At 37.4% G+C, this 26,526-nt stretch overlaps 1 protein-coding gene across 15 annotated transcripts in view; it reads left to right on the top strand.

Annotated features, from left to right (window-relative positions):
* CLASP2 (cytoplasmic linker associated protein 2) overlaps nt 1-26,526 on the top strand; it is a 174,508-nt gene that overhangs the window by 61,588 nt on the left and 86,394 nt on the right. For all 15 annotated transcript variants that reach the window (XM_070359942.1, XM_070359939.1, XM_070359950.1 and 12 more), the window contains 4 exons: nt 11,955-12,034; nt 14,436-14,528; nt 18,031-18,176; nt 21,099-21,234. In XM_070359942.1, the coding sequence (XP_070216043.1) occupies nt 11,955-12,034; nt 14,436-14,528; nt 18,031-18,176; nt 21,099-21,234 (455 nt within the window). The remainder of the gene's footprint in view (nt 1-11,954; nt 12,035-14,435; nt 14,529-18,030; nt 18,177-21,098; nt 21,235-26,526) is intronic.

The following is a 26,526-nucleotide window of genomic DNA, read 5'->3' as shown; positions in this document are numbered from 1 at the left end:
ATTGAATTGATAAACATTATTTCTATGATGACCATGTTGTACATTTAATTTTTTAATTAAAATTTTAAATTTCCTTTTTAGAATTAATTTTTACTGGAGTATGGTTGCTTTACAATGTTGTATTGGTTTCTACTTACAGCAAAGTGACTCAGCCATATGTATATGTGTATCTCCTCTCTTTTGGGTTTTCTTCCCATTTAGGTCACCACAGAATATTGAGTAATTCCCTGTGCTCTACAGTAGGTTCTTAGTAATTATCTATTTTATACACAGACATTTTCCCTTTTTAGAATCAGTTTTTGTGTTTCTTAGTAATGCAATGCATAGCTTGATTTTTTTTTTTTTTTTTTTACGTAAAAGGCATGTTGTTGTTGTTTGGTTGCCAGGTCATGTCCGACTCTTTGCCACCCCATGGAAGGTAGCCTGCTAGGCTCTTCTGTCTATGGAGTTTCCCAGGCAAGAGTACTGGAGTAGGTTGCATTTCCTTCTCTAGGGGACCTTCCCGACCCAGGGATTGAACCTGCATCTCCTGCATTAAAGGCAGATTCTTTATTGCTGAGCCACCTGGGATGCCCATGAAAGATATACTGACTGTTAACAAGTCTAACATTAGAAAAATGTTTAGAAAAAAAAGTTCATAATATCTTGTCTCTAATCTCTTTGCCCTAAGTAGCCAGTATTATCTATGATATTCGTTCCATATCTTATTCCATGTTTATTTGTGTAGGTATTCAGATTAGATTTTGCTCACATTAAATGTGCTCGTAAACACTTTGCAACTTGCTTCCCCCCCCCTCACAAAACATATTTTTGTTTTTTTAACATCAAGAATGGGAGCTATCACATTTTTTTAAATAATGTAGAGTATTCCACATTATTGATGTACCATGATTTAATAAACCATTTCAGTGTCAATGTCATTCAGGTTGTTCACAACTTAATGCCGTTACTAAGAATGCAGGTCTCCATGTACTTATGTATTTGGACCTTCTGGTGCTTCTAATCTGTAGAATTGTGCTATTTGTTGTTGTTTAGTGGCTAAGTCATGTCCAACCCTTTTGCGACCCCATGGACTGTAGCCTGCCAGTCTCTTCTGAAGAGAATACTCTAGGTTACCATTTCCTTCTCTAGAAGGAAATCTGTAGAATAGACTCCTTTAAATAAGGTTGCTTGTGTTTCATTTTAATAAAGACATTATTTTACCTTCTCCAGCATTGAATAGAACAGCTTCATTAATTGTCATTTTGGTGAATGTCATTTGGTACCGCTTTCTTTTAATTTGCATCCACCTGTCCAGCCAGGCAGCAGTGAGCAAATATTTACTGAAAGCTTTTTCAGTGTGCTGCTACTTTTTTAATCTCTAGGAAATATCAGGGAACGGAACCAAGACCTGTCCTCCTAGAGTTTATATTCCAGTTAAATTTGGAATATTTGAATTTATTAATGGGAATTAGCATATTCTCTTGTATGAGTTATAATTTATTATTTTCCCATTTTTAAAAATTGGAATGTTTTATCTTCTCAACAGTTTGTTACAATTTTAAAAATATTAGGCCTTTTATGCTCTTATTATAAGTCACAAATATTTCCTCAGTCTCTCTTTTGTCTGTGGCATTTTTATATCAAAATTTTAGAATTTTGTTTTGGTAGGTAAAATATCTGTCCTTTTTTTTACTTCCAAATTTCCTATCTTGTATAAGGACAATTTTGACCAGTCCCAAAAGTTTATACAAATAGTCTAATTTATTCTAAAACATAAAATTATTTTATGTTTAGTTCATTCAGTATATCTGAAATCCTTTTGTATAAGGTGACAGTATATTCATTTTAATTTTCTCCTCAAGCATGGACAAGTTATTGTCTTTACAATTAGATGAAACATTCTTTACTCCATTGACTTGCGATAACTGCTAACTGTGGATTTTGATTCCTGTTGTTTCTTTCCTTTTTCCCTGATGTTAATCCATACTTACTGTAGCTTTTAGTGAGCTAGAATTTATGTAGTTTTTTTTTTAATGTAGCTTTTATTATGAAAAATTTTTAGCATATAGCAAAGTTGGCATACCACAAATAATCATCACCCAGATTTAACAATTAGCATTTTGCCATATTTGTTTTAATCATCTCCATATAGATATATTCCCATAAATACTTTTTTCAAAACTTAACAGTTGGAAAGTAAATTGTCAACATCAGAACATTACAGCCATAAGTATTTAATATGAAGCTTCTAATTCTTAAAAATGTCTTCCTTATAAGCATAATACCATTATCATATACTGGAATAGTTCATAGTAATTTGTATAAAACAATTCCCTTACCAATTTTTATACCACAACATTGACTTTTTTAAAAAAGAGTCTAAGCCAGTTGTCTTTTAAGATTTTCCCATATTGTGGATTTGTCTTGATTTCTCTGTGGTGATATTTAACTTGTTCCTTTAAGCCCTTTTATTTTCTGTAAATTTATTCTTTTAAATTATACACCTCCTTTTAAGCACTTCCATTGTATACTCAAATTTTCTCAAATATCCTAAGAATATTTTCAAAGAACAAGTGATTCTGTGGGGCCTGAAAGAAAAATATACTGTTTCTTAGTTCAGGAATGCCCTCTTCTGTTGGTATCGTGAAATGCAACCTCTTTTCTAATAAATACAAGGGGGTTTTCTATTATGCTTCTGATTCTATGACACCTTCTTGTTTCAGGAGAACCCTTATCTTCTCTTCCTTTATCCACCAGGCTTTGAAGGGATACCCACCTCATCTAGATGCTACTTATCCCTGGTTCTGCAAGGAACCATACTTGATACCTGCGTGCTCCTCCGCCGGGATCCTCCTCTTCCATACAAATTCCTCATATTTTCTCTCCAGCAAGGGCTCTGTAGTTGACATTGCTGGTTTTAGGATGTTTATATTCCCCATTTATTTATAATGGGACAATTGAAGTTTGAAGTGAGAACGTGTATAACAAGTTATGTGCTCTGGGCAGTTTTGTTTTCCTTTTTGGTCTCTCTCTGCGTTTTGGAGTATTTCGTAGAACATTTGATTTGAAATTGGATGACTACCATTTTACCCTGCGAATCAGAATGTCTACTGTTAAGTTTTAAGATTGCTTTTTAAAAAAGTTTTAAAATTTCCTTTCAAGAGGAAATAACTTTTTTGAAATGGATAATCCGTTATCTCAGTCTTTTGTTGAATTTTAGGACATCATTATTGAATTACTTTCCCTGTTAATCTGAATCATTTCTTTGTCATCTTTCAGTTTTTTTATACATTTGTGAATCTATTTTTGAGGTTTGTATTGTGTCTATCCCTGCACTAAAACCTAATTGTCATCTTCATCTTAGTTTTGTAAGTCTTGATTTCTGGTTGGGCAAGTACTTCTACCTTTTACTTATAAGGATTGTTTCAACAGTTCTTGGCCCATTGGTCTTCCAAATAGATTTTAGAATCAGCTTGACAGTTTCCACAAAAAGTCCTGTTTGAGGCTTGATTATGGCAGTAGTTTGGGAGGACTGGACATCTTTATGATACTGAGATTTCCTGTCCATGAACACAGAGTATCTATCCACTAATTTTAGGGTTCTTTAATGTCTCATTAAAATTTAATCGTTCTTCCCCTCACAATTTTTTTTTTTTTTTTTTTTTGTTTGGTTTGGTTTATTTCTAGTACCTGAAAACGTTTCTCTTTTACAGAAAAACATAATATTTTGTTAAGTTATAAAACTTTATTGAAAAAAAATTTTAAAGGCGTGAGTAAATGGACATGCTACTACATTCCTGGATAGGAAAACAGTATTACAAAGATGTTAAGTCCTCCCCAGATTCATCAGCAGAGTCGATACATTTTCTTTTCTTTTAAATAGAAGTGTATTTGACATATAAGATTAGTTTTAGTTGTACCACATAATAATTCAAGATTTGTATATATTGCAAAATGACCAGCATAGTAAGTCGAGTTAACATCTTTTACCATACATAATTGCAGAACGTTTTTTTTTCTTGTGATAAGAACTTTTGATATTTACTCTTTCAGCAACTTTTTTTTTTAACTTAGTTTTATTTATTTATTTTGCTGTGCTTACTTGCAGCGTGTGGGGTCTAGTTCCCTGACCAGGGATCGAACCTGGGCCCCATGCATTGGGAGCTCAGAGTCTTAGCCATTAGACTACCAGGGAAGTCCCACAACTTTCAAATATGCAATATAATATTAACTGTAGTCAGCATACTGTACTTTGCATTCCATGACTTAATTTATTTTATAATTGGAAGTTTGTATCTTTTTACTCCCTTCGCCTATTTCATCTACCCCTTGCCTCTAGAAACCACCAATCTGGTCTCTGTATCTGTGCTTTTTTTTTAGTTCACAAATGGCAAGATCATACTGTATTTGTCACTCAGAGTAATTGCCCTCAAGGTTCCTCAGCATAGTATTTTTTAATTTAAAATTTCTCACTTTGTTGCTTGAAGCATGGAAATTAATTATATTTTGATTTTACAACTAGACACCTAGATAAAGTTTAATTTTTAGATGATTTTACTATATATTGTTTTGAGCTTTTTATCTACCCCAGAGTTTGGTAAATTATAGCCAACAGCCAAATATGTCCTTGCTATCTGATTTAAGAAATAAAGGTTTATTGAAATGTAGCCACACTCATTCATTTGTGAAGAGTTGAGTAATTGCACCACACTCCGTGAGGCCTAAAATATTTTTTATCTGGCCCTTTTCAGAAAAAAAAGCCAACCTCTTATTTAGATAAGCAGACCATCCTTAGGTAATGTTTTGTTTTCTTCATTTTCAGTGCATTGACTTTTTACACTTGTGTTCTTATTTAAAGATTAATCTTCCTAAGTGCACAATTAGATTTACAGTTCTTTTAAAACTTTGAGGATATTAACGTACTCTCTGGCTCCCACTGTTGCTTTGGAGAAGTCTGTTCCGTTCTAGGTGATCTCTTCTTTCTCTGGTGACTGACTCTTTGGTGTTCTGCAGTTACACCACAGAGTTCTAGGCGTGGGTTTCTTTTTCATTGTCTTGTTTGGGTTATGTTGTGCATCCTGACTCTATAGATTGCTGGTTTTCATGAATCTTGAAAGTTCACAGCCATTATCTTTTTGTGAACATTTCCATTCTCTCTCTCTGAGGCACTCCAATTAGATAGAGATTAGAACTTCTCGTGCTGTCCTCCGCGTCTTTTCATATACTTGCGTTTCCCTGTTTCTTTTGGCCACATTCTGAGTAGTTTATTCAGGTGTATCTTCTAGTTCTCTAAATATTTCTTTTGTTTAATCTTTCGGTCAAAGTTGGTTTTGTTTTGTTTTAATTTAAATAGTTGTAATACTGCATTCTCCTCCCCCCCAAATTATCTGTTTATTCCTGTTATCTTTTGTTGATTGGCATCTTTGTGATTCTATCCATATTATTTCTTTAAGCATTATACCCTCATCTACTAATATTCTGTAGTCTGTAACTTGGAGAAGGAAATGGCAACCCACTCCAGTGTTCTTGCCTGGAGAATCCCAGGGACGGGGGAGCCTGGTGGGCTGCCGTCTATGGGGTCGCACAGAGTCGGACACGACTGAAGCGACTTAGCACGCTGTAACTAGGCAGTTCTCATATCTACACTTCTAAAATTCTGTTCTCTGTTCCCTATGACTTAGTTCACAATGGTTTGCCCTCTTGTGTACAGTCATCCCCCAGTATCTATGAGCGTTGGTTCCAGGACCCACCACAAATACCCACGTCATCGGATACTCAGGTCCCCTAGTCAGTCCTCCCTATTTGCAATTCTGCACCCATGGATTCAGCAAACCATGCATTATGTAGTACTGCATTATTTATCTTAAAAAATCCTAGAGTAATTCCTTTGTGGTTCAGTGGTTAGGACTTTATGCTTTCACTGCCAGGGGTCCAAGTTCAGTCCCTGGTTGGGAAACTAAGATCCTGCATGCCATGCAGACAAAAAAATAAGTAAATAAAACAAAGTGTAGACCTCAGTATTTTTAAAAAACTAAATTCTAAAAAACTATATGTAAGTGGACCCTTGCAGTTCAATTCTGTTTTGTTCAAGGATTCAACATATTTGAACTTTGATTGTCAGTTCATTGCTTGAACTTGGTCCTTCAATTGAATTGGTCCTTCAGGTCCAAATTGAAGGTTCTAGAAGCTTTCCTCAGAGGAAATTTATTTATGCTACACACTAGAGAATCACCAGATAGGGACCCCTTCAGCCTACCCTAGGTCTTGTCTCAACTAGAATTCTCAGTTACTCCTCTCCACCTCTTTCCTGGGAAGTTCACTTTTCAATAGGGAAAGCTGCAAAATTGTATTATAAAATGAGCAACTGTCAGCAATGAAAGCAGCTTTTATAGCTCTCTGTGCAGTCTGCTGCAGCTTGCCCTCTAACCACAGTAATTCACATGTCTCCCACATACAAAATGGTACTCGTGGACATTTCCCAAAAGTCTCATCCTAATTATACCATTGGCTTAAAGTCCATCATCTTGTGATCTGCCTCAGGTCCAGATGCATGTGAGCCTCTGGGTGGCTCCTCTCCATCCTAAGGCCTCTGAACTAAAGAGACATCTACTTATACCCCACGTAGTCAACATGTAACAGTGGTACCGGCATGGAAAAACCGTAATAGACACTCTCATTTAAAAGGGGGAGGAACAGGAACGTCCTAACAGTCACTGATTTGTAGCATTTTGAAGTCCTGCAGGAATCTGCGGTCAGGTTCCCTTACCTCAGGCATCGTGAATGTTCCGTCAAGAAGGTTTCATTCTCTCTTTGGGTATGCTTCTCTGAACCATTGTTTTCCTCTGTTGTTGGTTGCGCCCTGGACCCTCGGCTCTGCCCCCCAAAATCTTTTCTTCTTTTGCCTATAAGTGTCTTATGTTTTCAGCTGAGTATCTTTTTCAGCCTACTTCCCTTAGAAAGTTGAGGATCCAGAAAGCTCTTCTGTCTTTTCATAGCACTCTTCAAAAGCATCAATGGTTGTTTCATTAGCGTAATTCTCTTGAAAAATTATGGATGTTTTATTAATTTTATCAAGGTTCATGCCATACTTCCTTCCATGTTGTTTTTCCTGCATTTATCTTTCTCTTCAGTGCTAGTCGCTTCATTGTAGCGTGGGAGGAACCTGCCTCTTTCCACCTCTGAGACTTTGCTCGCCTTGCTCCTGTATCTAAAACATGCTACTTTACCCTTGGCTTAATTCACCTTTGTATCCTTAGTAGTTAAGGACTGGCAAGCATGAAGTTTTCTCTTTATACTTGAACCTCTAGAAGTAGTATTTGGGGATTTCTGAGAGTGCCTGCTCTAGCCAGTCTGGCACACGAGAAGCCATGCTGTCTCCTGAATGACAGTACCCCTAATCGCCCTTCCCCTCCCTGTGCCTCCCAGTGCAAGTGATTACCAGCTTAGAGTAGATTCTGGAGCAGGGGTCAGCAGACTATAGTACACAGGCCAAGTCCAGCCAGCTGTCTGTCTTTATTTCACCTATGAGCTAAGAATGTTTTCTACATCTTTAAATGACTAATAATATTCAAAAGAAGAATAATATTGTATGACATGTGGAAACTGTATCAAATTCAAATTGCAGTAGTCTGCAAGTAGAGCTTTATTGGAATACAGCCTTGTTCACTATTTACATATTGTCTGTGGCTGCTTTTAGGCTATAATGGCAATTATAGTTGAGAAATTGCAACAGAAACCACATGGCCCCCAGAGTCTAAAATATTTACTCTCTAGTCCTTTACAGAAAAAAAATTACTGACCTCTGTTTTAAAGTGGTTAGACAACTGTGCGGGCTTCCCTTGTAGGTCAGTTGGTAAAGAATCTGCCTACAGTGCAGGAGACCTGGGTTCGATTCCCAGGTCGGGAAGATCCCCTGGAGAAGGAAATGGCAACCCACTCCAGTATTCTTGCCTGGAGAATCCCATGGACAGAGGAGCCTGGCGAGCTATAGTCCATGGGATCACAAGAGTCAGACACGACTTAGCAACCAAACCACCACCACCACTGCTAGACAACTGGGCAAAGCTCTTCTTTTCTGTTTCAGCTCATTAACATTCTCTGGTGTGATTGTTAACCCAGTTACGTTTGAAAGAGCTTTAGTCAATTTGGAAGCCAGCTTTGCTTGTCCCTTCAGCCCAACCTCTACCTGTGCTCCTGCTTTCAGACTTAATTTATCTAAATACGTCTCCTTGGTGTGCATGCCCATTCTCCTTTTCTTGCAGTAATATTTGACATGAAAGCCCATTACTCTTTTTTACTTTCTTCTGTGTAGTTATTTCCTTGCTGGTGCTAAAGGGATTTTGTGGTATGTTTAGGTGAACTTTTTAAAGTTGTATCAGAAGATGAAATGTTGAATGTGAAATGAAACAATTGATTCAACAGTTTATTTCCTACGCAGAGATCCTTTTCCTATAATACTTTGTAGGCCAAACACTCAAAATGAAGGTGAGGAAAAAGATTAGGCAAACTAGGTTTATAAAAAGGTCTCCTTATAAGACATGTGAGGTGTAAGAAAGGTTAGAATGCAGAGCTCAGCATGGCCTCTATCTTCGACTATCAGCAGCACTTCTGCTTAACCACAGTGATTCTCAGAAGTAAGAGTAAGGTAGATTAGGGTCAGCTATTCAAACTATGTAAATTCTTACCAATATTCGTGTCCAGGTTTAGAGACCTAACTGTCATATCTGAGATAGTCCTAAGGCTGATTTGTCTCTGTATCTCTGCAGGACTTCTTTTTTAAAATTTATGTGTTTGGCTGCACCGGGTCTTAAATGTGGCTCATGGGATCTTCTGGCTGTAGTATGTGAACTCTCCTTATAGCATGTGGGATCTAGTTCCCTGACCAGGGATTGAACCTGGGCCCCCTGCATTGGGAGCACAGAGACTTAGCCACTGGACCACCAGGGAAGTCCCTCTTGTGTCGGACTTCTAAAAGCCATTTAATTTCTGCTCCCCCTCTATTGTCCACTAGCTTATTTGACCCTACTCATAATAAGACAGAATTTACTGCATAATCAAGACATTATGATTGGAGTAAAAATTGTGACTTTCAAACTTAGACTTTCCTATGTATGTCTTTAGTCATTGGCACTGGCCTTATCAGGGTTTAGTCAGATTCTCTGCATTCCCTTGAGGCCTTTGGCATTTGTTGTGGCTGGCGGGCTGATGTATGGGCATTAGCATTCTGTTGTACATATGACACTTGAGTAAATTGCATAAACACTGTGGTGACTCTTCATACTGCACTCCCCCTTCGCATCTCCATTTGTCAGTAGAACTTTCTGCTTTGCATTCTTGAGCACACTAAGGATAACTGGCTGTGCTGTGGTGTTTCTGTGCAGGTCTCCTGTACCAGCTGGGATGTATACTTTACAGGAGTCAGATATTGGTTCTCAGACTTCCCTAATGGTTGCTCAGTTGCTCTTAATATTGTAACAAAGTATTTTGCAAGAAATGGTATTAACATATAAAGGAACAAAATATATTAATAATTGTGGAAAGAAAGTTGTTATGAAAACTGTGTTGAATGTTTAGGAACTACTGGATAAGGTTGTTACTCAGTTGCTCAGTTGTGACTCTTTGCAATCCTACGGCTGCAGCACAGCAGGCTTCTCTGTCCTTCACCATCTCCTGGAGTTTGCTGAAACTCATGCCCATTGAGTTGGTAAGGCCGTCAAACCATCTCGTCCTCTGTCGTCCCCTTCTCCTCCTCCTGCCTTCAGTCTTTCCCAGCATCAGGGTCTTTACTGATAAGTTGGCTGTTCGCATCAGGTGGCCAAACTATCGGAGCTTTAGCTTCAGTGTCAGTCCTTCCAATGAATAGTCAGGGTTGATTTCCTTTAGGATTGACTGGTTGGATCTCCTTGCAGTCCACGTGATTCTCAAGAGTCTTCTCCAACACCACAGTTCAAAAGCATCAATTCTTGAGTGCTCAGCCTTCTTTATGGTCCAGCTCTCACATCTGTACATGACTACTGGAAAAATGATAGGTTTGACTATATGCACCTTTGTCTGCAAACTAATGTCTGCTTTTTAATACACTGTCTAGGTTTGTCCTTGTTTTCTTCCAAGGAGCAAACATCTTATCATTTCATGGCTTCAGTCACTGTCTGCAGTGATTTTGGAGCCCAAGAAAATAAAGTCTCTCACTGTTTCCATTGTTTCCCCATCTATTTGCCATGAAGTGATGGGACTAGATGCCATAATCTTCATTTTTTGAATGTTGACTTTTAAGCCAGCTTTTTCACTCTCCTCTTTCACCTTCATCAAGAGGCTCTTTAGTTCCTCTTCACTTTCTGCTGTTAAGGTGGTATCATCTTCATATCTGAGGTTATTGATATTTCTCCCAGCAATCTTGATTCCAGCTTGTGAATCATCCAGCCTGGCATTTTGCATGATGTATTCTGCATAGAAGTTAAATGAGCAGGGTTACAATATACAGCCTTGATGTACTCCTTTCCCAATTTGGAACCAGTCTGTTTTTCCATGTCCAGTACTAATTGTTGCTTCTTGACCTACATACAGATTTCTCAGAAGGCGGGTAAGGTGGTCTGGTATTCCCATCTCTTGAATTTTTCACAGTTTGTTGTGATCCACACCATCTAGCATTGTCAAGGAAGCAGAAGTAGATGTTTTTCTGGCATTCTCTTGCTGTTTCTATGATCCAGTAGATGTTGGCTATTTGAACTCTGGTTCTCCTACGTTTTCTAAATCCAGTTTGAACATCTGGAAGTTCTCGGTTCACATACTGTTGAAGCCTAGCTTGAAGGATTTTGAGCATTACCTTGCTAGCATGTGAAACAAGTGCAATTGAACGGTAGTTTGAACATTCTTTGGCCTTGCCCTTCTTTGGAATTGGCATGAAAACTTACCTTTTCCAGTCCTGTGGCCACTGCTGCTAAATTTGCTGGCATACTGAATACAGCACTTTAACAGCAGCGTCTTTTAGGATTTCAAATAGCTCAGCTATAATTCCATAACATCCACTAGCTTTGGTCGTTGTGATGCTTTTAAGGCCCACTTGACTCCACACTGCAGAATGTCTGGCTCTAGGTCAGTGATCACACCATCGTGATTATCTGGGTCGTGAAGATCTTTTTTGTACAGTTCTTTTGTGTATTCTTGCCATCTCTTCTTAATATCTTCTGCTTCTGTTAGGTCCATATCATTTCTGTCCCTTATTGTGTCCATCTTTGCATGAAATGTTCCCTTGGTATCTCTGATTTTCTTGGAGAGATCTCTAGTCTTTCCCATTCTATTGTTTTCCTCTATTTCTTTGTATTGATCGCTGAGGAAGGCTTTCTTACCTCTTCTTGCTGTTCTTTGGAACTCTGCAGTCTAGTGGGTATTTCTTTTCCTTTAGCTTCTCTTCTTTTCTCAGCTATTTCTCAGACAACCATTTTGCATTTCTTTTTAGGTTAATTAGTGGCTTTTAAGTAAGTACTGCCTACTGAGTTTACTTTTTGATTGTGTATATACAGTAAGAGATCTCTATATATGTTTGAAGTTAATTTGAAGACCCTCATTTTTTCACATTTGCTTTCCTGACCACTGCAGCACACATGGATCCTTTATCTCACTTATTTGCCATCAATAGTGACATTGTCGCTTAAACTGTTCCTCTTTTTAAATGTTTATCCTTTTACCTGTATTTCTTGTGTCCTTGCTGTTTCGTTGAACGAAGGGTGAGAGGGTTTGTATAGTTTGGATTCTTTTACCAGCCTCGTCTAGTATCTTATAGAGAGTTAATCAACTACTACTAAGTACCTTCTCTTTTCTGAGAAGTTGAAGAGTTTTTAATGTCTTCTTGTAAAATGGAATGTCTCAAAATTATGCCTTTTTCATATCAAAAGTTAATTTTTTCATGGCATTCATGGTGCTAAAATGCTTAAAAGTAAACTTAAAAAAATTTTTTTTTTCTTTTTAATTATCAGGTGCTTCTAAGGAAGGAGGTGCTGGAGCAGTTGATGAGGATGATTTTATAAAAGCTTTTACAGATGTCCCTTCTGTTCAGGTAAGGGTACCAGTAATGTAGCATTCCCCATTCATATTCTATGTTATAATCACTTGTTTTTGTCCGTTTTTTCAAATCTTTTTTTTTTCTGAATTGACTGCATAAATAAAATACTTGACTTACTATTATCAAATTATTATTTATTGGTACATTTGGATGTTCAAGTGATTTTTCAGTGAGGCTGAGATAAAATTAAATCCATATCGTTGAGTCATATTACATTACAGTGTCTCAGTATATCCACTGTTTTTTTTAAAGGTGCTTGTAAACAGTGTTCTTTCATTTTTTCCCCCCTATCTTTTTGTCTGCTTCATCTATTTCTCCTCTACAGCTGCATCCTTCTTTATTTGACTGTTGAATATTTGAGATTTCTTAAGGGTTTAGTTTTAGGCCTCTCTTCTTACTCTCCATTTTCTTACTAAGTCACTTCCTTCAAATCTATGGCTTTAGTTCCTGCCTTTACATAGATAATGCTTAGTTTTTTATCTCTAAGCCAGACGTCTCTTTATTGTGAAAGTAATTTTTCCACCTATTGTTTCTTTACATCTCCTTTTAGATGTCTCTGAGGCATCTCAGGTTCAACCTGTGCACAACTGGATTCATGATCTTCTCCTTTCAAATGTACTCTTTCAGGATTTCATGTGGAAGCCATTACTGAAACAGTTACAAAATCCAGACACCTAGAAATTATTCCTACTGATTGCTAACTTAGCAGGGAAAGCAGGAGGCAGGAAAGGCTTAGACACTCCATTGATCCTTCTCTAACAGAATGTTATCTGGTCCCCCTCTGACCTCTTCCACCTTGTCTCATGCCTTGCTGCTGTTGGTATTCTTGTTTCTGGCAAGTTTCGTTTCGTTTTAAGTAAAAGGGGAATTTAATGGCTGATGAAAGTGAAAAACATAACCAGGGCCATTTTGAGGTATCCATGTATACCACTCAGATGGTATCCAGGACCCTGTTCTTTGTTAGGTCTTATTTCTGGACCCTTCTACATTGTCTTCCCTTGCAGTCAGCAATATGGCTATAGCTGTTCAAGCCTCAGACCCTCACTACACTCTGTCTCTTCTCCTGGTTGACCATGTAAAACTTGTATTTCATTCTAATCGAACTGATTTGGGTCACATGCCCACTTCTGAACCTTGACTGTGATGTAGAGAAATCCTGTGTACTGACTGACTTAGGCCTGGGTCACTGGTTCTTTGCCTGGTTTCCTTTGCACTCTTTACTACTGTACTTGGCCTTCTCTCAGTTTCTTTCAGGGCTTTGGCACATGCTGTTCACTGATCTCTGTTTTGTCTGATGATATCTGCCCCAGTTTATGTTTGACTTTCCTCACTGGTTCACTTCCCTCTTATATGTACACTTTCATGATAGTGTGTAATTCTCCTTGGTGGTACTTTCTATTTGTAATTTCATATTTTATATAATTTGATTAATTCTTTTCTCTTTTGACTGGATTATATGCTGCTGAGACAAAAACCATGCCTATTTTTTGGTAACCATAGTGTCCTTTATGCCTAGAATACTGCATCCTTGTTATGTGAACACTTGTTAAGTGAGTGAAAGGTGTTTGGCAGTTAGCTCCTGAGGGAAACAAAGTGAGCATCTCTCCTGGCTGCTGTCTAGCATGGACAGGGGTGGAGGAGGTATTAACCTAAAACAAATACGTATCAACATATGAATGCAATTTAGTTCAGTTCAGTTCAGTCGCTCAGTCGTGTCTGACTCTTTGTGACCCCATGGACTGCAGCATGCCAGGCTTCCCTGTCCATCACCAACTCCTGGAATTTACTCAAGCTCACATCCATTGAGTCGGTGAGCCATCCAACCATTTCATCCTCTGTTGTCCCCTTCTGTTTCCCAGCATCAGAGTCTTTTCAAATGAGTCAGTTTTTCATATCAGGTGACCAAAGGATTGGAGTTTCAGCTTCCGCATCAGTCCTTCCAATGAATATTCAGGACTGATTTCCTTTAGGATTGACTGGTTGGATCTCATTGCAGTCCAAGGGACTCTCGAGAGTCTTCTCCAACACCACAGTTCAAAAGCATCAATTCTTCGGCACTGAGCCTTCTTTATAGTCCAACTCTCACATCCATCCATGACTACTGGAAAAACCATAGCCTTGACTAGACGGACCTTTGTTGACAAAGTAATGTCTCTGCTTTTTAATATACTGTATTTGAAGTTACTTATGAGTGGAGAAAATACCCTTAACTAGGTAACTGGTAAGGAAGATAAAGTATTTTATTTTATTATTGTTTGTAATGTATTTCCATTCTTCATTTTAAAAATGGTGCTAAAATGGGAAAAATACTGTTAAATGATTATTTTAAACATCAGGGCATCATTTTGTTGTGGCAAGAAATATTAATGTTATCATTTTGCATCTTTTCTTTAAGATCTATTCTAGTCGAGAACTTGAAGAAACGTTAAATAAAATCAGGGAAATTTTGTCAGATGACAAACACGACTGGGATCAGCGTGCCAATGCAGTAAGTGTTCTATTTTTTATTTTCTTCTCTCTCTCTTTCCTCCCCACCCCGCCGCCACCCCAGTGTTCTTTTTCAAAATCTTGGAAATTTAGTAGTAGTACTATCTGGTATTTGCTTGTGAAATAAAGTCTGATAAGTAGTATTTCACTCTGGAAAACAAATTGAGATATTAGGCCTTTTTCAGGGTGCATTTTTTTCTGTTTTGCTGTTCAGGAAGAGTCTTTCTCATCCATTTGTTACTGTCTCCACCTGTGTTACTTGTTGAGCTTCCCTGATGCCCCAGTGCCGTGGCTTTCCTTTGGGTTACATAGTTGTGGAGTAAAGGGAACCCTTGGGCACTTTTGGTAGGAATCTAAATTCATAGGGATGGCATTAAATCTGTAGATTGCTTTCGTAGTATGGCCATTTAACAATATTCATTCTTCCAGTCCAAGAGCATGGGATAGCTTTTCATGTCTTTGATTCATCTACAGTTTCCTTCATCAGTGTGTTATGTTTCTTAGTGAATGTCTTTTACCTCCTTGGTCAGGTTTATTCCTAGGTGTGTGTGTATGTAATATATATGTAATGAAAGTGTTAGTCCCTCAGTTGTATCCAATTCTTTGTGGCCCCATAGACTGTAGCCTGCCAGGCTCCTCTGTCCATGGAATTCTTCTGGCAAGAGTACTGGAGTGGGTTGCCATTTCCTTCTCCAGGGCATCTTCCCGACCCAGGGATCAAACACAGGCAGATCCTTTCCTGTCTGAGCCACCATGGATGTGGTTTTAAAAGATTTTTTTTTTTTACTTTCTGATATTTCATTGTTAGTATAAAGAAATGCAACTGATTTCTATATGTTAATCTTGTATCCTGCTGCTTTGCTGAATCCATTTAGTAGTTGTAATCGTTTTATTGTGGCATCTTTAGGGTTTTCCAGAAAATCATGTTACTTGCATGTGATGGCAATTTTACCTCTTCCCTTCCAATTTGGATACCTTTTATTTCTTTTTCTTGTCTGATTCCTATTACTAAGAGTTTTAATAAATCTTGTGTTGAACCGAAGTGGTAGAGTGGGCATCCTTGTCTTGTTTCCGATTTTAATGGCAGTGTTTTCTGCTTTTTACCATTGAGTGTTGTTTGGGTTTGTCATGAACCATTGGCTGTGAGTTTGTCATAAATAGCTTTTATTGAGATATGTTGAGATATGTTTCTTTTATACCCACTTTAGTAAGAGTTTTTTATCATAAATGGTTGTTAAATTTTGTCAGATTCTTTTCTGCATCTGTTGAGATGATCATGTGATTTCTTTTGATGATGTGCTGTGTTACATTTTTTGATTTGCATATGTTGAACCATCCTTGTGACCCTGGGATGAATCCAGTTTGATCAAAGTGTATGACCCTTTTCATATGTAATTGGATTCAGTTTGCTAATATTTTATTGAGGATTTTTTCATTTGTATTCATCAAAGATATTGGCCTGTAATTTTCTTTTTTGGTAGCGTCTTTGGTTTTGGTAGTAGGGTGATGGTGGCTTCGTAGAATTACTTTGGGAAGGTTCCCTCTACTTTAGTTTTTTGTTTTATTTATTTATTTGACTGCACCAAGTCTTAGTTGTGACATGGGGACTCTTTTAGCTGTGGCGTGTGGGACCTAGTTACTGACCAGGGATTGAACTCAGGCCCCCTGCATTGGGAGTGCAGCATCTTAGCCATTCCACTAGGGAAGTCCCTCTTTTTGGAAGAGTTGGAGAAGGTTTGGTGTAAGTTCTTTTTTGTATGTTTGATAGAATTCCTCAGTGAAACCATCTTGTCATGGACTTCCATTTGCAGGGAGCTTTTTTTAATTATAGATTATATAAATTTTTCATGATCAATGATCGGATTGTTCAGATTAACTGTTAATTCTTCATTCAGTTTTGGTGGGCTGTATGTTTCTAGAAAGTAAGATGGACTTGTTCTATTTTGTGCTGTATTAACAATATTACAATAAACATCTATGCATGTATCTATAACAGTGGTGTTTTTATTTTTGTAGGTTAAATTTTTATAGATGAGGTTGACGGGTAAAGAATAGATGATACAGTTTTATTTCAGTAGATATTGCCAAAATATTTTGAACAAAGATATTAGTCATTCATGATCTACTTAACAGTAAGAATATATGTTTTCTGTCTGGTACTGGGTTTTACTGAGTCTTAACTTTTGCCGATCTAAGGAAGGAAAATGGTGTGTCTTTGTTGTAATTTGCATTTGCTTATCACTAGTAAGGTTGAAGGCAATGGCACCCTACTCCAGTACTCTTGCCTGGAAAATCCCATGGACGGAGGAGCCTGGTAGGCCGCAGTCCATGGGGTCGCTAGGAGTCGGACACGACTGAGCGATTTCACTTTCCCTTTTCACTTTCCTGCATTGGAGAAGGAAATGGCAACCCACTCCAGTGTTCTTGCCTGGAGAATCCCAGGGACGGGGGAGCCTGGTGGGCTGCCGTCTCTGGGGTCGCACAGAGTCGGACACAACTGAAGCGACTTAGCAGCAGCAGCAGTAAGGTTGAACACGTTTCCTTGTATTTATTTTAGCCAATGTAATATTTGGTTGTCTTTTTTTCACTTTATTGCCATTCCTTGTGCATTGTACTGTTGTGTTGCAGATAATTTTTTCCTACCATATTGTGATTTTTTTAGTTAATCTCATTTAGATGCCTCCTGATTTCTGCTTACGATAGTTTCCCTTCTTATATATACTTAAGGTTATATAATATTCTTTCAACTATTTTTTTAATATCCACAATATTTTTTTATACTTTCCATCTTTAGTTCATCTTTTTTAACTTTGAAAGATATCTTTAAAAATTTAGAGAAGCTCAGAAATTAATATGCTGCTGTTGCTAAGTCACTTCAGTTGTGTTCGACTCTGTGACCCCATATGTGGCAGCCCACCAGGCTCCCCCGTCCCTGGGATTCTCCAGGCAAGGATACTGGAGTGGGTTGCCATTTCCTTCTCCCATGCATGAAAGTGAAAAGTGAAAGTGAAGTCACTCAGCCGTGTCCGACTCTTAGAGATCCCATGGACTGCAATCTACCAGGCTGCTCCGTCCATGGGATTTTCCAGGCAAGAGAACGGGAGTGGGGTACCATTGCCTTTTCCAAGATTAATATGAGATTCTACATAATGGTATTATTTAGGTAAACTTTTAACTTCTGTGTGTGAGCACAGACGTGCACCTGAGTATGTCTTTTGTCACAATTTTAAATAGACTCCCTTAAAACTTTAAGATTTATTTATATATTCAAACATTATATATGTCTATTATACATATAACTGAATCTGTAATGTTCTTTTCCAGAAAGCTGTTTTGTTTCTTCACATGTTTATTTATGTTTAGTGCTGTTAAAATGTCTGAATATAGTTATAAAATCTAATGAAAACTTTTAAAATTTTGTTCAAATAATGTTTAGGAAGTTGTTTGTTTTTTTATACTGCTTTACTTTTTAATGTCAGTAATGAAAATTTTCTTTGTTTCAGCTAAAGAAAATTCGATCATTGCTTGTTGCTGGAGCTGCACAATATGATTGCTTTTTCCAGCATTTACGCTTGTTGGATGGAGCACTTAAACTTTCCGCTAAGGATCTTAGATCCCAAGTGGTTAGAGAAGCTTGCATTACTGTAGCGTAAGTATATTCTTTGTGTGATAAGTATTTTTTATGAATTAATTTCGTGCTCATTGATTGAGTTACTCATTCAGTAAAGCACTAGTAAGATAACCCCCCTAAAGCATGATCCAAAAATCATATGCATAAGGATTAAATTTGTGTGATTTTGAAAAAAAAAAAAAATCTTTCTTAATAGTACTTTATACCAACTTTGAACTATGTTTATATGTCAAAAGTCGACTGGTAGATTTTTGGTCACTAACTCTGTGAGTATAAGAAAAAAATGAATGGGTCTCAGAACCGGCTCTTCTTATGTAATGTTCTCTTTGCTAATTTGGATATTAAGCTTTTTTTCTGACATTTTAGCAATTGTCCTCGAATTGTAACATCCATCATTAACTTATCAAAGTCTAAACCTATTCAGTATGTTTATATTTTTCTATAATTTAAGGATGGTAGAACACTTGAACTCTTCTTACTGCTGCTCCTGACCAAAAAAAAAAAATTTGTTGTATATATTGTTGTATAAGCCTTCCTTTGAGAGGGAACACTTAGATACATACTATTAGTATTTATAATCCGGATCATATTAGATGTCCTAGTCAGAACAGAAAAAAATAAACTAAAAAACTCAGGAAATAAAAACTATGAGGATTGCAAGAAAAGGAACAAAACTGCCCTTATTAACAGATGATATAATTATCCATGCAGAAAAAGTCAAGAATTAATAAATGATTATAATTAAGGAACCATGTAGCATGGTTGCTAGATACAAGTCAATATACCAAAATAATTGAGTATCTCTTGATAGCAAAACAAAACAAAACAAAAATCTTCAAATTGTAACCTTGGAAAATACTTCATGATGAGAATTCCGCTTCTTGCCATGATGCAATAACTGGTATAGGATTAGCCCTCTTGCAGAAAACTGAAGAAAATGTATAAGACAACTGTGTACAGATAATGGACAGCAGACAGAGCAGGACTGTAATTCTTGAAACATATCAGTTGAACAGTACCATCAGCACAGTTTTGACCTGGATGCATTTCTGAACCGTGGAGGGGGAGGGAGAACCCAGGCAGAGCAAGACAGTCTTACTCAGTTGAAGAAGAAACAAGAGATGGGAGGTTCTGAAAGCTGAAGTGGCTAAACTTTTCAGTGCAGAATACTGGGGAGAAGAGAGCTATAACAGAAAAAGAGCCATAGAAGTCTGCATAGGGGATCCATGAGTCCAGTTGAACACTAATCTGTGCATGTGAAACGTACAACTCTCTGGGGACAGGAAAGACCTACTGCTGGAAGCCATGAGGTAAACAACAGTTCCCAGAACTTGCATGGGCTGGGACAGGTTCAAGTTTTGAGGAACCAGACTGGAGAGACCTTGTCAAACCCCCAGGGCATGCATTTGAGACCCCAGAAAGGCTGTTGTGTAGGAATCGTACTGCTCAGGCTACTCGAAGCTGAGTACTCTCAGGCTACCCCTCCTAACAAGCTGGGAAAGATGAGGCTACTTCCAAAGGACATCACCTGCTGACCAGAACAAAAGGCTCACACTTTAGAGGAGGACAGCAACATCAGGGCACAGGTGGCCTCCCCTGCTTCTCATCTGAGTTTCACAAGGGAAAACTGAATGTGTAACTGAACACTAGTAAATAGGTCTGAGTACTGCTTTGAATCAGGAATCTGGTATTTCGGAGCCAACTGTATTCTAAATAAGGTATAATTATGTAGAAATGTGAGTATTAACAGCATTCTTCATAAGTGTTTTACCTAAAGTCATACTGCTCCTGCTGCTGCTAAGTCACTTCAGTCGTGTCCAACTCTGTGTGACCCCATAGACGGCAAACCATATCAAATTAATTAGGCTGGATTAGTTGTTTAACTGCAAATTTGGAAAGAGAAGACACATTTGTTTAGAGTCACCCAACTAACCAGTGCATCTGTGCACGCTAAGTCACTTCAGTCATATCTAACTCTGTGCGATCCCATGGACTGTAGCCTGCCAGGTTCCTCTGTCTGTGGGATTCTCCAGGCAAGAATACTAGAGTGGGTTGCCATGCACTCCTCCAGAGGATTTTCCCTGCCCAGGGATCAAAGCTACGTCTCTTATGTCTCCTGCATTGGCAGGCAGGCTCTTCACCACTGGCGCCACCTGGGAAGCTCCAGTCAATGTATGTGTGTTAGCTGTTCAGTTGTGTCCAACTCCTTGGGACCCCCTGGACTGTAGCTCACCAGGCTCCTCTGTTCATGGAATTTTCCCCAGGCAAGAATACTGGAATGGATTGCCATTTCCTTCTTCAGAGGAACTTCCCAACCCAGGGACTGAACCCGAGTACCCTGCATTGCACGCAGATTCTTTACCGACTGAACCACCATTCTTTACTGTCGGTTTACCAGGGAAGCTGGTAACCATTGTATGGTAGAGTTCTATTTTCAATCAAGAATTCTGAAATCCTACACCAAACATGTCAGGAAGTATTTGTGACTGAAATAGTAGTGGTACCATTAATACAAATAGCAGAATACTGATTTGGGTAAGATTTTACTTGTTTGTACAGTATGTTGAATATAAGATTGATACTGGGGCATCAGAATGAAAATATCTGATGGATAAAGACTAAACATCAGGACAGTCAAAGCTGAGTGTTTTACCTGTCATGTTCATGCTTAAATTCTGAGATCAAATGGCTTCTCTATTGCAGAGAGATGCTTAAAATGCCAAAGTCAACTCTGCACTAGACAGTAAAAGGTCAGGGAGAAGAAAGAAATACTTAATATCTGCACTTCCCTTTCTCTCTTGTTTTTCTGCGATTTTAGAACTGGTTAAAATAAAGATTTTAGGTTAATTCAGTAAAAGAATATTTTAAAATTACATGGTCCTACCTATATTTAATGTTAAACTATTTTTCTAAGACAACATTTTTTGTCTTCCTTTATAGCCATCTTTCAACAGTTTTGGGAAACAAGTTTGATCATGGCGCTGAAGCCATTGTACCTACACTCTTTAATCTCGTCCCCAATAGTGCAAAAGTCATGGCGACTTCTGGATGTGCAGCAATCAGATTCATAATTCGGGTAGGTTCTTTTCCTTTCTTTTTTTTTTTTTTCCTGTCTTCCTCTGTGTGTCTGCCTGTCCATTTGTCTGTCTCTCTCTCTCTCTTTCAATGTACTTAAATAAATCATTGGAATTTTTTTAAACCCCAAGAAAAAAATTACTTTTGAGTAATTTTTCTGATAATAAAAGTAATACACAGGTATTAATGAAATTTAAATAATAAAGAGGATCACAAAGTAAAGATGCTTGTATACAGAATATAATAGGCACAATACGCATGTGCATGTGTGAGCGTGTGTGTGTGAATCATGTTACAGGTCAGGTCAGTTCAGTTCACTCAGTCGTGTCCGACTCTTTGCGACCCCATGAATCGCAGCACGCCAGGCCTCCCTGTCCATCACCAACTCCCAGAGTTCACCAACACTCACGTGCATCAAATTGGTGATGCCATCCAGCCATCTCATCCTCTGTCGTCCCCTTCTTCTCCTGCCCCCAATCCCTCCCAGCATCAGAGTCTTTTCCAATGAGTCAACCCTTCGCATGAGGTGGCCAAAGTACTGGAGTTTCAGCTTCAGCATCAGTCCTTCCAATGAACACCCAGAACTGATCTCCTTTAGGATGGACTGGTTGGATCTCCTTGCAGTGCAAGGGACTCTCAAGAGTCTTCTCTAACACCACAGTTCAAAAGCATCAATTCTTCGATGCTCAGCTTTCTTCACAGTCCAACTCTCACATCCATACATGACCACTGGAAAAACCATAGCCTTGACTAGACGGACCTTTGTTGGCAAAGTAATGTCTCTGCTTTTGAATATGCTATCTAGGTTGGTCATAACTTTCCTTCCAAGGAGTAAGCATCTTTTAATTTCATGGCTGCAGTCACCATCTGCGGTGATTTTGAAGCCCCCAAAAATAAAGTCTGACACTGTTTCCACTGTTTCCCCATCTATTTCCCATGAAGTGATGGGACCAGATGCCATAATCTTCGTTTTCTGAATGTTGAGCTTTAAGTCAACTTTCTCACTCTCCTCTTTCACTTTCATCAGAAGGCTTTTTAGTTCCTCTTCACTTTCTGCCATAAGGGTGGTGTCATCTGCATATCTGAGGTTATTGATATTTCTCCCAGCAATCTTGATTCCAGCTTGTGCTTCATCCAGCCCCCAGCGTTTCTCATGATGTACTCTGCATATAAGTTAAATAAGCAGGGTGACAATATACAGCCTTGACGTACTCCTTTTCCTATTTGGAACCACTCTGTTGTTCCATGTCCAGTTCTAACTGTTGCTTCCTGACCTGCATACACGTTTCTCAAGAGGCAGGTCAGGTGGTCTGGTATTCCCATCTCTTTCAGAATTTTCCACAGTTTATTGTGATCCACACAGTCAAAGGCTTTGGCATAGTCCATGAAGCAAAATTACATGTTTTTCTGGAACTCTCTTGCTTTTTCCATGATCCAGCAGATGTTGGCAATTTGATCTCTGGTTCCTCTGCCTTTTCTAAAACCAGCTTGAGCATCAGGAAGTTCACGGTTCACATATTGCTGAAGCCAGGTTGGAGAATTTTGAGTGTTACTTTACTAGCATGTGGGATGAGTGCAATATTGCAATAGATAGTTTGAACATTCTTTGGCATTGCCTTTCTTTGGGATTGGAATGAAAACTGACCTTTTCCAGTCCTGTGGCCACTGCTGAGTTTTCCAAATTTGCTGGCATATTGAGTGCAACACTTTCACAGCATCATCTTTCAGGATTTGGAATAGCCCAACTGGAATTCCATCACCTCCACTAGCTTTGTTCGTAGTGATGCTTTCTAAGGCCCACTTGACTTTGCATTCCAGGATGTCTGGCTCTAGGTGAGTGATCACACCATCATGATTATCTTGGTCGTGAAGATCTTTTTTGTACAGTTCTTCTGTGTATTCTTGCCACCTCTTAATATCTTCTGCTTCTGTAGTAACAGACAAATGTTAAACAGTAAAAATATTACAAGCAGTGGTAATAGATGACAGCAAATTCTTAATATTTCTCATCATCCACCTCTTAAAGGTGGCAGAAGAAGAGTTAAAAATGTAAAACTTCCCCACTTAAATTTTTAAATTTTGCTCTTCTACAACTCACCACTCTAACCATTCAGGATGTACTTTTCCAAACCTCTATTTTGTGCATATACAAACTATATTTACTACAAAATGTAAGTGTAGCATTTATATTTTATATATATGTATAAATGTTTTTTACCTTTGCTTTTAAACTTCATGTACTCAGGCAGCTTCCCTTGTTTAATTATTTTTGATGTCTAAGTCAGGTCTTAGTTAAGGGGCATAATATTAAGCTGTCCTCACCATATTTGAAGTTTGTGAAATTCTTTTTCTCTGTCCTTTACCTTACGCTGTGTATTATTAGTATCTTAAAGGTTTTAAAATTTAATAATTAAAGAATATTATTTCATATTCTACTTTGCATTTCTTGGATTATTAGAAAACATTAGGTATTTTTTTCCTTTAATAGTTTTTCTAAGGATTGCCAGTTTATATTCTGTGCATTTTTTCCTTGCGTTTTTTTCTATGGCCTTTTTTCTATGTTATTAGAACAGTTGGTCCTCCTTATCCATGGGTTCTGCATCTGTGGATTCAACCAACCTCAAATCAGAAATATTTGCGGGGGAAAGAATTGTAATGCATTTCAAGAAGCAAAACTTGTATTGCCTTCTGCTGGCATCTGTTTCTATAACATTTATAATAATTACAACTATATGTGTATCATTTACATTATATTAACTAATTAAGTAATCTAGAGATGACAAAGTATACAGGAAAAAAAAGTGTAGGTTTTATGCATATACTGTACCATTTTATGTAAGGGATTTGTATATCCCCGAATTTTGGTATCCTCACAGGGTCCCAGAACCACCCCCGTGGACACTGAAGGACAACTGTATATTAATTTTATTTGTAAATATTTTCTACCAGTTTGTCATTTCTTCATATATTGTTTAAGCTACATTTGATATATATATAGAAATTTGATATTTTTTTGTTTTGAGACAATTCTATTTTTGTGGGTTTTGTTATATAAAGTTAAAACAACCTTCCCCATTTCTCAGTTATAAAAATAGTCAGTTTTTAAACCTTTTATGATTTTGTTTCTTAGATTTAGATCTAACTTAATTTTATTTTTGTGTACAATATGGATATCTGACTTTGTTTTCCCCCAGATACAAAACCAGCTGACCCCGTGGTGTATAGTAGATTATAGTTCAGTCTTTTCTTAAACTACCACTGTTTTCTTGTAGTAAATTTCCATAAATATATGGGTCTGTTTTTTAAATGCCTTTCCAGTTTCTTTGATCAATTTGTCCTCTCCTGGTAAATGATATCTCTCTCTAATGCTGCTGTACCAGGTGTTTTTCAGCAGTAAAATCTGTGCCTGTGAAGAAATCCATGAATCTATCTCAGAAAATGTCCCCTTTCTTTCTGTTTTAATATTTTTGTAAGCTTCACTAAATCTGGCACCTTCATAACAGTGTTCAAAACTGGTGGAAATGATTGAAATCTTTATTTTTTTCTCTGAGTTTAATAGGAGTGCTTTAAATATGACCTCTGGGATGAATTTTTGGATATTCTGGATTAGGTCTGAGAATTTCCTCCTATTTATATTTTGCTAAATTTTGATCAGTAGTAGATGTGGAATCTTGTCAGATATCCCTTTAGAAATGATTGTCTCTCTTCATTTATCCATTGTACATTCATGAAATGAATTCTCCTTGGCCATTTACATTATGATACTGCTAGATGCAGTTGGCTAATACTTAAGAAGACTCTTGACATGAAGTTGTATACTGTTAATTTAAGAAAAGTTTCTTCTACCAGGGTTATATTACCATTTTGTATTATATTATTATATGTTCTTTTTTAAAAAAAAAAAAAAGGAAAATACTTGCTAGAGGTATTATTAAGAGATTTTTTATAAGCTTCAAATTTGTTACATTGGTACCCATGGGGTTCTTTTATTTTTTTCTAGTTGTTTAATTTCTATATTTATGTTTCTTAATTACTTTATTTGACTTACTGTGGCTTACTTCTTTTTTTCCCCTAGATTTTTGTGGTATATTCTCACTTTGTCATAGTTTTTATTGTTTAATCACATAAGACTTTCTTATCATAATGTTGTGTTCTGAGTTTGGCGTTAGCAGCATCCAGCGATTTAGATTTACCACACTCTATTTTATATTTCTCAGTCGTTTGTAATTTCCATTTCAACTTTCTCATTGAATTACATAAGGATATTGTCTGCATTTTCAGATGGTTCTTTTGTCATTCTTATCATTTTGTAATTTCATGACATTCTGATCAGAGAATTTGATGGTACAATTTCTTTTTCATTGAATAACCTGAATTTTGTTAATATCCGAGTACATCATATATTTAGATAGGTAGTCTTTTAGTATTTGTGAAATATGGAATTCATTTATAGAGTGCTTTATTCATTTCTAAATCTAGTTTGTTCATATTATTTTAGTTCTTTATGGTCTTATTTTTTTTTATATCTTATTTTCTTAAAAATTTCTTGTTTTTTGTCAGTGTCAAGAATAAATTCTCTTTTACTTCCCCAGCCTTTTGGAAAGTATATATTAAAAAAAAAAAGAAGTATATATTTTTATCTTATTTGTGTCATTGTTTTCCCCTTAACCACTGAATTAATTTCGAGCAACTAAAGTTGACTATGGTGGGTTTTTTTTTTTTCCTGCTTTTATTCCTGCCCAGTGTTTATTAGGACTCTTCCCATTAAAAATATTTGCTTGATCTTAGTGTGTTCTTTAAAGAAGGCAATGGCACCCCACTCCAGTACTCCTGCCTGGAAAATCCCACGGACGGAGAAGCGTGGTAGGCTGCAGTCCATGGGGTCGCTGAGGGTCGGACATGACTGAGCGACTTCACTTTCACTTTTCACTTTCATGCATTGGAGAAGGAAATGGCAACCCACTCCAGTGTTCTTGCCTGGAGAATCCCAGGGACGGGGGAGCCTCGTGGGCTGCCGTCTCTGGGGTCGCATAGAGTCGGACACGGGTGAAGTGACTTAGCAGCAGCAGCAGCACTGTGTTCTCAGTTTTCATAGATATTTATTTTTTCATATTTCTAAATGGCTTTGCTTTGCCATTATACAAGAATTCAAAAATTGGACTTGAGGTTCACATTTCTTTTCTCTCAGAATTATGTCCTTTTCACAAAGAATTGTTTTCTTCACTCTGTTGTTTTTATAGTGAGATGTTGTTTGATTCTTTTATTTAAAAACAGCACCACTGCTGCCTTAGGA

Source organism: Bos mutus, chromosome 22, assembly GCF_027580195.1.
Source record: "Bos mutus isolate GX-2022 chromosome 22, NWIPB_WYAK_1.1, whole genome shotgun sequence".
Lineage (NCBI taxonomy): Eukaryota > Metazoa > Chordata > Mammalia > Artiodactyla > Bovidae > Bos > Bos mutus.
This window is presented reverse-complemented; position numbering and strand designations above follow the sequence as displayed.